This window comes from Belonocnema kinseyi, chromosome 6 (assembly GCF_010883055.1).
Source record: "Belonocnema kinseyi isolate 2016_QV_RU_SX_M_011 chromosome 6, B_treatae_v1, whole genome shotgun sequence".
NCBI lineage: Eukaryota > Metazoa > Arthropoda > Insecta > Hymenoptera > Cynipidae > Belonocnema > Belonocnema kinseyi.
This window is the reverse complement of record NC_046662.1, coordinates 96772443-96784282: the sequence shown is the minus strand read 5'-3', so window position 1 is coordinate 96784282 and position 11840 is coordinate 96772443. Positions and strand designations below refer to the sequence as shown.

The 11840-nt window shown below is 32.0% G+C and overlaps 1 protein-coding gene across 4 annotated transcripts in view; it reads right to left on the bottom strand.

Moving 5' to 3' along the window:
- The window catches only part of LOC117174663 (enolase-phosphatase E1-like), a 42426-nt gene that overhangs the window by 23352 nt on the left and 7234 nt on the right, over window positions 1-11840 (bottom strand). Inside the window, exon 1 of one of the 4 annotated variants that reach the window (XM_033363950.1) lies at window positions 7623-7754. The exons of 1 other annotated variant lie outside the window; for it this stretch is intronic. In XM_033363950.1, the coding sequence (XP_033219841.1) occupies window positions 7623-7739 (117 nt within the window). In that variant the 5' untranslated portion in view covers window positions 7740-7754. Of the gene's footprint in view, window positions 1-4257; window positions 4395-4860; window positions 5017-7622; window positions 7755-11840 lie in introns of those variants that run through there. 2 more of the 4 variants (XM_033363952.1, XM_033363951.1) reach the window with 2 other exon arrangements.

Genomic DNA, 11840 nt, shown 5'->3' with positions numbered 1-11840 from the left:
GTCCGGAACTTTGGAAAAACAATTCGTGGCTTTTGCATCACGATAATGCACCTGCTCATTCATCATTGCTTGTGAAAGATTTTCTGACCAAAAACAGCACCATAGTCATGCCTCAGCCTCAATATTCACCGGATTTAGCCCCCAGTGACTTTTCTTTTCCCAAAACTGAAGAGACCCATGAAAGGACATCGATTTTCAACGATTGAGGAGACAAAAACTGCATCGCTGAAAGAACTCAAGGCTATACCACAAAATGATTATCAGAAGTGCTTCGATGATTGGAAAAAGCGTTGGCACAAGTGTATTATATCTGAGGGGGATTACTTTGAAGGGGGTAACATAAATATTAAGGAATAAATGAATATTTTTTGAGAAAACCATAAAGTCACCTTATATTTTGAACACACCTCGTACTGTTTTGTCATGGATGAGTGAGAACGACAACCTGCGTCGCCAATCATACAAAAATGCTGCGCGGCGCCAAATCTCGGAATACACAAATGAAGTTTACTGAAATCAAAGTTCGACTGTATTTCATTTTGTTCTTGTTCCCATTTTAAAGAAAAGATTTGAAACTTAATTTAGGGAAGTTTCAATTTGTTCACTCACTTCCCTGAAGCATGAAAAAAGTGGAAGTTAAGAATCGAAAATTGATCACAAACGGAAAATAGGACATGGACCCCAATGCGAGTCTTCAATTCCCGGTTAAATTAGGTGGTGGCGCTCCGAATATTGTAACCGGAAAGTCCGGACTCGATTCCTGCTGCCCTGTTTTTATCGCATAAGAGCAATGCAATTCTAGACAATCGGAATTACTTTTTGTTGCTAATAAGAAAGCAGTTGTCAAGCCCTGCATCCTCTCCAATTATTGTAGCAATACACTATACGTAATAAAAAGGTCATCAAACCGTCCTTCTTCTTGAGTCTACTGAAAAGTTATGTTCACATTTAGACCTATCGTGTTGTAAATTACACTTGGATCCTTTCTCTGCGCTAAATTTTATATTTCTTTGACATTTTCTTCTGAAAGAAGCGAATATATCAAAGATAAGTCAATGCCGCGATATCCTTGATATTTCATGCACTTTAAAGTGAGAATGTGCATAGGGGCCTTCCATAAGCCACGTGGTTGATTTAAGGGAAGGAGGGTCGACGAAAGGCTACGCTGGTCCACATAGGGAGGGGGGGGGGGAGTCCCAGCCATGTGATTTTATATTCAGATCTACTCCCGCGTGCCCCTTCCCCAAGTCTTTTTCTTTGTTTACATTTATTAACTAGTCGAGGCAAGAAAATTCTGGCCGCAACCACGTGCGTGGTTGATATTGGGCCACGTGGTTTATGGAAGCCCCCATGTGAACAAAACAAAAAAAATTATCGAGTTTTTTGCTTCTTAAATCATTTATAAAAGAGCAAAAAGAATATTCTGTTGGAAAACGTTTGCAAATTTAAAAACGTCACAAATCCTCTTTTTTTATCTTACGAATTATAGGCCCTGTGAGAAGGTTTGACAAGACCTCTAAAAATCATTTTTGTGGTGTAACATACCTAGAATTTAAAAAATGTCCGATTTGATGGTCCATATTTAAAAATTTGTAAGGTTCTGTCAAATTTTCTTAGCCCTCCGTTTACATACAGGGGGTTTAAGGGCACAAACAATTTTTCAAATTAGAGTGTCTCGCCTTGGGAAAATATGAAAGTTCGGTTCCCCCCTCTAAAAAATCTTGGTAGTAATAGGGCCAGATCCTATGAGTGACGCTGCATTTCGTCAGTTGACCTTTGAGCGGTGCGCGGTGACAGTACGTACAGTGACAAAAAAAACCCTGTTTGTGAACCGCCTTAGTGTTTTCAACAGTTAATGAACATTAATCGTTTTGCTTCATTTGGTATTTTCGGGTATTTATATGAGCAACATAAAGCTTTCATGTAATTCTGGTATATTTTTGTGCAATAAATATGGATTAAAAAATTCAATATCAAGCTTCTTCTATGGAATTGCCTGCATGAATCACTGTAAAATATTCTCATTTTTCAGGATTTCAAATAATTTAAGTTTTTGAAGCCGCCGCCAACGGGCAAAATTATGCATTTTTTAACAAGCATCGATTTTTTTTCTATTTTCTTCCCAAAATTCAATTTTTATTTAAAAAATTTTTTAACATTTGACACCAAAAACAATTGGAGCATGTAGTAGAAACTTAAAAAAATAACCCTGAATTTCACTACATTTTTTAAAGCTAGAAACAGTTCGAAAACTGAATTGGACTTAAAAGACCCTGTTTATAAACGGAAAGTGGGAAAAACAAGTCTGTAAACAGAGGGTTAGTAATGCAGTTCCCAGTAATAAATAACTGTATGTATGTGACGTTCAGCAAAAAGGTTAATTTTCTCGGTAGTAGTATAGGATATATTTGCCATTTTGTTCACAAAAACTATAATTTTTCACGTTTTTCAATCTGCAAATATCGGCGGGAGGGGCCTCCACTTCTACCGCGACCTTCAGGTCATATGCCGAAAAGAACAGGTCTATTTGAAATCAATAAATACTAGTACTACTACATTCACAGTAGAAAAAATCACGGTCTGCTTGCCTGCATGCATTCCCGTGACATCATGCTAAAATACTTAATTCAAACTAGCGAGAGTTTCCCGCTCTTCGGGCCTCTTTTTTTAACTGGTCAGCCACTGCCACGGGCGCAGTGACGGGAGAACGCGGATATATCTGGGATGTGCTGTAATGATTACTGTGTATTTTTAAGTAATTTAATTCTACGTGTCAACCTAGAAATATACAGGATGTCATGGGAATGCAGACAACTTTTTCGAGAAAATACTCTCAACGTAAAGTTAGTCATAAATACACGAATAGTAATATTTCTCAATTGTAGAATTTTTTTTTTAGTCATGTTCGATTCTTTTTTGGATTGACGACCCTACAGTGTCACCAAATAAAATATCCAAAATTTCCAGTTAGTGTATCAGATCGGGTATTCTAACGCCAAATTTCGGATAGTTGCTTGAGTTTCGTGAAACTGAAAGGTCTTCAACCGATAAAAGGAAGAAACATGATTCCGCAAATGCATTCTACACTTGAAAAATATTCCTATTCAGACATTTATAACTTACATGCATGTTTAGAATATTTTCTCCAAAAACTCGTATGCAATTGCAGTCCCATAAATTAACTTTCCTGGCGACTACTATTTCCACTTATCCTAGCATTCTATACTTGAAAAACATTAATATTCAAACCTTAATAACTTAGTTTTACGTTTAAAATATTTTCTCGAAAAATGCGTATTACGCGAAATATTTGTGTCGTTTTTTTAAACATATTATGTTGATTTTTAGTTGGCAAATTGTACCATTTCCAAGAAAATGTCATATTTGTCACATCGTGCGTCAACAAAAACACTACTGTGCATGCAGGCTAACATACGGCGACTTTTTCTACTGCGCAAGTGTCGAAAAGCAAGGGTCTTTTTAAAATGACAAAGTATAAACTTTTGCTATTTGATTAATAATACATTATTTAAAGAAATTAGCTATTTATCACATTAAATTTAATTAATTTTTTAAAGTAAAATTTTTTTATTTATCTTCATTATTATTGATAGCATTTATTGATTTTAGATAGACATCTTCTTTTCGACACATGTGCAGTTGAAAGATTGCTTACAGTGGCAAAAATAATCTGAAGAGAGCGCTAGAGGCGGAAGCCCCTCCAGTCTTCAAATAACGGAACATGTACGTTTCAGGACTGTTCAAATAGGCGGAAGTTTATTGTTATACGGTATGCACACCTAAGGTATGAAAAATGACAAGTTTTATTGTTGATATTTACACATTTTAAAACGTCAAAAATCTTATTTTTTGTTTGGAAAAACGAAAATATCTTCTAACTACGTTAGAGAAAATTGATCTTTTTTGCAGTACGCCACACACATACTATTGTACATTATAAGAAGTTAATATAGTGATTTTAAGACTGAATAAGAGGCATTAACTAAGTGAGCACTTTCTCGACATTTTCAAATTTCACCAATTTATTTAAACGATCACGTGGCAGCCAATGGACAATTAAATCTTTTACAATTAATAAATAGCCAAGAAGCAACATTCTTTCTATAATAATTGTTTCCAGATAAAAATTGAGAATTGTATACAAACTGGACTCCAATGAAATTGAATTAACTTTGCGTAGTTAATTTACAATCTTACTACAACCGAATGCACATAATCGACACACAAATAATATACCTCGGGTGTTAACGGTCGAAGTGTGGGCGATTTAGAGGACGCACGATGTAAAAGTTTATTGATATATTCCATGTCACCGCCAAAAATGGAATCTTAATTATTTATTAATCTTTTTTTTACAAATCAACTCCGTCGTTTATTGAGACAATCTAGCAAATGCAAGAATTGCTGGCGCGAATCAGGGATTTTGTTTGAATTGCGCAACCACCCCACACTTCACAGCGGCTAATTATAAAATATCGGCCCGAAAGGTTTTCCTTTCAAAACGTGTCAGTGCTGATTTTCTTTGATCGCAAGACCGACGAAGATGTTACCATCTTCCAGGATTTTAAGTTAGCTTTTTTAAAAAGTCTTCGGGGCCTTCGAGTCATTTTACAACTCGGTTTCGAATTCTGAAAAAAGAACGTAGTGAAAAACGTGTAGGTGATGGCGACGCATTGATGTCCTTGCAGTCTAATAAAATTTCGTCATGATCGCGAGAGGAGCTGTCAAACTCCGTGGGTGGAAATAGCGCGCTAATCTGACTCAAGCGGACACGTGACTAGGCGAGAGAGAAACGTCAAAGCAATACGACCTGTCAAACCGGCGTGTAATAAAATGTACCTTTCTTTGGACCAAGTTCCCCATCTTTCCGGAACGAACTGCACTTTTGCCTGTCACTGCCTCGTGTTCTTTCCATATTTATCGTGACTGCATATATGTGAGAGTGTACACGCACGGGCGAAACCCCCGGAGTGAAGATTAGTTAGCAGTCAGTCCATCCCTTCCAAGAGGCGACAATTTTTTGGAAGTTCGAAGAAAGGAGTACGAAAAAAGATCTTGGAGGATGCGCGGGTACACTTTCGACTCTTTAGACTTTAGAGGTTTAGGAACTCAGTTGTTGTCAAGAACTGACTTACGTGGTTCAAGCGGTGGAAAAAAGTGCTACGAAAATAGTATAGTCGTCAGAATGTATCGGAAATAATCATCAGAATCTATTTTTCTTTTTAGGGGAACTTTTCACGGCGAAGTGATTGAATCTTTCTGCTGAGTCGAAAATATCAAAGTTTTTCAGCTGTTCTTGATGATCAGTTACCTTATTTAGTACAAATAAAAGTAACTGTATCTTGCTTTTATTTATTATTTATTAAAAAATGACCGATTAAGATACAGAGTGGCAGCTAAAATGCTAGATAAAATTCACGATAATTAAAATAAAAAACTTCAAATAGTAAATATAAAAAGATTTATATTCGTACAGTGGAAAAAAGCAAAATATGTAAAGAATATACAGTAAATATTTCATGTGTGTATTAATATATATTTACTTTGAGTTCATTTAAGCTTACTTGAAATGTTAAACTTAAAAAATAGGACAGTTTTAAATTAAATGCTTTCACGTTTTAATACTTCTGGAAACAAGGAAATTATTTTTAATTTTACATTTTAATTTGAGCCTCTTAAAATGAAATCTGTTTTCTTATGAATAATTTTATGCCCCGAATTCAGAGCATGAAAAAAAATCAGAAATCAAAAGTAGATTTCGAAACCACCGCCTTTCTGGTTCGGTAGACAATTATATTTTTTCACACAAGCTTGGCATCATTCGACCTCAGCAAACGGGTTGAGCTAGAGCCAAATCTATTAAGTTTTAAGTTTGATTAGATGATAGAAATCGTTCTTCTTTGCATAAAAAAATTATTTGACTGATAAAGTTTTCTTTCTATACATTTCAAACTTTTGAAAAAACCTGAACTCACGATATTTAAAGTCTTCTCAAAACTAGTTTTTAAAAAAATTCTTTCCCGAACCAATGTTCTTGTGTACATTGTAAATATTATGTTTTATTATTTTTTATAAATTTTGGACAAGAATATATACATGTGAAGGTTATGAATGTTACATTTTTAAACAGAAATAGTACATTTTGCAAACAGCACATACATTTCACGAACGAAATACATACTTTCAAGATTCTTGAGCTCTTTGTATTTAGGTCTTTAGGACATAACGCGCAGAAAAAAATATCCGTATAATTTACAACATGATCGATACAAATTTGCAGAACATGACTTTCTTGTAAGTTTACAATTAGTTCAGTTAAATGAATTGATTTTCTGTACATTTCACCTACCTTCCAGTAAAATCTAAAAATACATGGAAAAATCTGTTTTCAGTAGATTTTACTGTAGGTTAGGTGAAATATACAGAAAATCAGTTGATTTAACTGAACTTCTTCTTGAGTCTACTGAAAAGTTATGTTCACATTTAGACCTATCGTGTTGTAAATTACACATGGATCCTTTCTCTGCGCTAATTTTTATATTTCTTTGACATTTTCTTCTGAAAGAGCTCCTTTGTTTCAAACAGGTATTTTTTTAACGCAAACACTATATTACATACTTTTAATATGGTTTTCAAAAATAAAGTTACACAATTCTGAAAATTAAAACTGAAATCTGAACGTTTCTAAACTATATTAAAATGAGTATTCTCTCAGTTTGCGAAGGCGGAAAGGAAAGAGGAATGTGAGCATAAGGTGCGATGAAAATTTTCCACGACATAAAAATGAATGTGCGGTATTATAAAGATAAAGAAATAAAAGAGAAAGTGTCGTTTAGAATTATGCATTTTTTAACTTTCTATAATAGTTGGAAATATCAGTCTCTCTTAATTTTCCTCTCATTGGTAATCGATTAAAATTAGTGACATTCACAACAATCTATAGTCCAGTGAATAGATTCGAATTTTAATGCAAATTTAATTGTTTATAATGTTATATCTTGAAAACGGTTAATTGTACAAAAAACTGCTAAAGACAAAAAAAGTATTGTCGCGGTTAAAACTTTCTAAAACAGATTATACAGATTTTTTTCATAAATATTGTATTTGTTCAAAGGAATTTGTTTGAACAATTAATGGCTCAAGTTTCGAAAGAGCACCCTGGATATTCATAATCAGAAGAATTTCTCGACATTTAAGCCACAGTTACCACATCAGGACCTCTCAATTCATCCAGAATTTGGGCTGGATTATATACTGGATTGCATACAATGTAAAAAATTAAAAAGTATTGTTTTAAATCATAATAGTAAATTCTTTAGGGCAAGAAATAATCTTTCAAAAAACCGCAAACATAAATTAAAAATTGCGAAAATAATTATATATCTAATTCACCAAAATTGAACATTATAAATTTAAAAACTATACTGATTGTATCTTTAAAAGACGAACAAGGACATTTAGACAAAAAGAATCGAAGTCTTCTGTTGAACTAAGAATCCGAAGTGAATCTTTTCACACAATAATTCAAACTATACTCTCACAAACCATAAAAATTTAAATTTGTGAATAACTTTTTCTTATATATGGTCAGTTTGAATTACCCAGGATAAAGTTAAAGACGAGAAAACGAGGCCTGCGCAATTAGGAAATTTAGTCCATTCTAGACAATCGGAATTACTTTTTGTTGCTAATAAGAAAGCAGTTGTCAAGCCCTGCATCCTCTCCAATTATTGTAGCAATACACTGTATGTAATAAAAAGGTCATCAAACCACAGTCGCACACATCCTTTTCCCGTCAACATATCCTATGACAATTCTTGCTAAAAAATGAATTTAAAGAAATATAACTCTCCTGGAATGCAGGAGGGACAGTGACACAGAGAAGAACGAAAATTTCTTCTTTTCTGGGTCAATTAAGATGAGTGGGATTGTAACACTGTCAAAATCACGCGAAAACCGCGAGAGTGACTCATTCCCATCTGGTTGAACTCGCTTAAGTACAAGGTCTCAGGGTGTGTCTTGGAGATTTTTAACACGATCAAGGTGATCAGATCGTTGAAAATTCTCAGGACCATCACTAAGGATCCACTGCGTTCTCAGACGACGTTTGGATTCTAATATTAGAGTAGCACGCTTCCGAGTCAATATACCCTCGGCTACGTATGACCGTATGACACTGACTCGTGCGTGAACGTGAACGTGAACGTGAACGAAGACAAGTGTAGGTGTACACAGCTAATTTTCCTACCTTTTACGGACGATTCCGCGGTTTCGTTCTAGTTCACGGCGAACTGCTCAAGCACTCCGAGAATCTGACTTAGGATATCCCGAGAACGTCATCTCAGATTTTTCAAGAGCAGGGCGAATTAATCGGCGAGAAATTCATAGCTGTCGTCCTGCTACGGAGAATACGTATGCACTAACACGAGCGTACACTGTATAGCTGCAATGTCCAGTCGCGCACACGCCGTACGGGGAACATTATGCAAAGATCACCAACTATGGAAGTGTGCTCGTACTGTTTACGGAAAACCCATGTGGCGCTATCTAGGGCCATGAGAGGATACTCCAGATAGCATTGCAAGTTAGATAAATGGTCATTGTTGGCTGTTGTCCTTGATAAGATATTTTTAAATGAAATTTTAATGGGTATGAACTCGGATGTAAAAACTATTATTTTTTAATTAAAATACTAATTTCATGGCCAGAAATCGATTCAGCTTACTCTCTAAATTTAAAATAAGTGCGCATACAGGGAAAAATTTAGTCGCTTAAAATTTCGGCGATTATTTGAAGAATCTTGGTAAGAGAGAAAAGTCTTCAAATGTTTCAATGCCTTTGAAGAAATAATAGAAAACTATTTATCAGATGTAGAATAAAGTCTACAAATACTTAAAAACGGAGTCGTAGAAAAAAAGTCGAGTAATTCTTATGGAAAAGTATTTTGTGAACTAAGCGATCTTCTCTAAGAAATACTCTAAAGCTTAACAATATTTGAAAGAGTTTCTCTAGAGTTTACATGACAGTCGAGGAATTTGAAAGATATAGGATTTAAAACATAATTTTGTAAATTATAGTATAAAGTTGATCAGATTTTATATTATTTTAAAAGGAGTTTTAGATTTCTTGCTAAAGATAATTTAAGAGATGAGAAATCAAAGAACTGAGACACCTCAGCTTACAGAACTTCGTCGACAGTCGCAGCAAACGAGAGGTGATGCGCACCAGTGTTCACGTAGATAGTTCACTTTTGATCTTTTACATTTACAAACTGAATTAGAATTTAATTTTGTAGGCAGCAGATTTTAAATTGATATATTTCAAATTTTAGTAACATCCAAAGAAATGAAAATTTTGAATAAAGAATTTTAAAGCTTAGTAAATGTGACAAATTCTTTTAGTAAAACAAACAATACAATTATTCATTTAAAAATATTAATACTTTTCAAAGGATTTTTGTCAAAAATCTGGGTTGTTTGAAAGTAATTTCTCTCAAACTTTTCAAATCCTTTAAAATCTTTTTAAATACCTTGAAAAATTCAAAATTTTAATTCTAAACTTGGAAATTTATTTATAAAAAATTAATAATCATAAATAAAATGAAAGCGTTCAAAATTTTAATGTATGTTTTTCAATAGAACAATCTGTAAATGAAATTATTTCAGCCTGCAATTTAGAAAACGGAAAAATGTTAAAACATTACAAAATTTAACTGTTTGTAGATTAGTTAAACTATTAAATTGAAGTTTTAATAGAAATTACTCGAGTTAAAGTTTAACTATTTACTGAAACCATTTTTTTATATAATTATGAAATTATATACCTTTTTTTGAAAAACATACTTTTAAATTTTGAACGCCTTCAATTTATTTATGATTACTAATTTTTTGTAAATAAACTTCCAAGTTTACAATTAAAATTTTATAGACTTGAATCGCATCGAGTTGAAAATTATTCCCATTTCACAGTTGAAAATTTTTTAATATTAAATTTCGAAAGCTTTGAATTTTTATTGATCCCATTTTCAAGACTCTAATCAACAAACATTTCAGTACGTAACGTTTTGAAATTTTTCTCTTTTCTAAATTTCAATCTGAAGCTTTACAAAATTCCAAAGATTTTCAAAGATTTTAAATATTTGAGGATGTTTTAAAAGATTTGAAATATTTCAGGATATTTTGAAAATTTCAAGGAATTTTCAAGAGCTTTGAAAAATGTCAAGAAATATCAAAAGATTTTTAGGAATTTAAAATTTTTAATGATTTTTTAAAAGATGTCAAGGAATTTTTTATTTATTTTTATAATTCACAGGAATTTCAAAGAATTAAAAATTTTGGAAGGATTATTTACAAAAAATCCAAAGTACTTTAGAAATATTAAAAAAATGTGTCAGGTATTTCAAAAGATTTGAAAAATTTGAAATAATTCCAAGGAGTTTTAAATTGATTAAAGTAATTTAATATGACATTTTAAAGGATTTGATATATTTCAGGATATTTCAACAGATTCCAAGGAATTTTCAATTGATTTTAATAATTTAGAACGAGATTCTAAAGGATTTGAAATAGTTCAGGGTATTTTTCAGATTTCAAGGAATTTTCAAGTTTAAAAAAATGTCAAGAGATTTTAAAAGATTTTAAAGGATTTTAAACATTTGAGGATTTTTCAAAAGATGTCAAGGAATTTTTATCTTATTTTTCTAATTTTAAGGAATTACAAAGAATTTTAAAGAAGTACTTCAGAAATCTTTTAAAAAAAGGTCAAGGTACATCAAAATATTTTGGAGGTGTTGCAGTATTGAAGAGTATTTTAAAATGTTCCAAGGAATTTTCATTTGACTGCGGTAATGTAATATAAGATTTTGAGAGATTTAATATATTTTAGAATATTTTAATAGATTCCAAGGTATTTTTAATTGATTTCAATAATGTAGTATGAGATTGTAAAAAAATTGAAACATTTTAGGGTATTTTTAAAATTTCAAGGATTTTTCAGGAGATTTCAAAAGATTTTAAAGGATTTTAAATATTGGAGGATGTTTAAGAAGATATTAATGAATTTTCAAATCATTTTTATAATTTAAAGGAATTTTAACAATTTTAGTACAGTTATTTAAAATAATTTCAAAGTACTTTAGAAATCTTTAAAAGGTGTCAAGGTGTTTCAAAAGAATTTGAAGGTTTCGAAATATTAAGAGTATTTTAAAACGTTCCAAGGAATTTTCAATTGATTACAGTAATATAATATGAGATTTTGAAGGATTTGATATATCTTAGGATATTTTAATAGATTCCAAAGAATTTTCTAATGATTTCAATAATTTAGTACAAAATTTTAAAGAATTTGAAATATTTTAGGGAATTTTAAAAATTGCAAGGAATTTTTAAGAGCTTTGAAAAATTTCAAGAGATTTTAAAGGATTTCAATAATTTAAAGCAATTTCAAAGAATCTTCACGATTTTTTTCAACTTTTCTGGTTGAAAGTGGAAATACTTTGTTAACATTGTCTTTTTTTATGATGATTCATCAATTTATTTAAAGTGGTATACAGTTTAGTTTTTTGTATGCAAATTTAACTTTTTGTTTAAAAATGTAACTATTTTGTCGAAAAAAATAAAAAAATTTTTTTTTAATTTATGTATTTCATTCAAAGTATTATAATAGTAATAATATCCATATTATATACACCTGAAAAACATAACCTCAAAATCGACGCATACATTATTATTATTATTATTACACCATTAAGCCATTTCCCTTTCGGGGTAGGCGTGACTCACTCGGCAGGGGAAAGGAGTAGTGTGTGGATGGGATAGAGA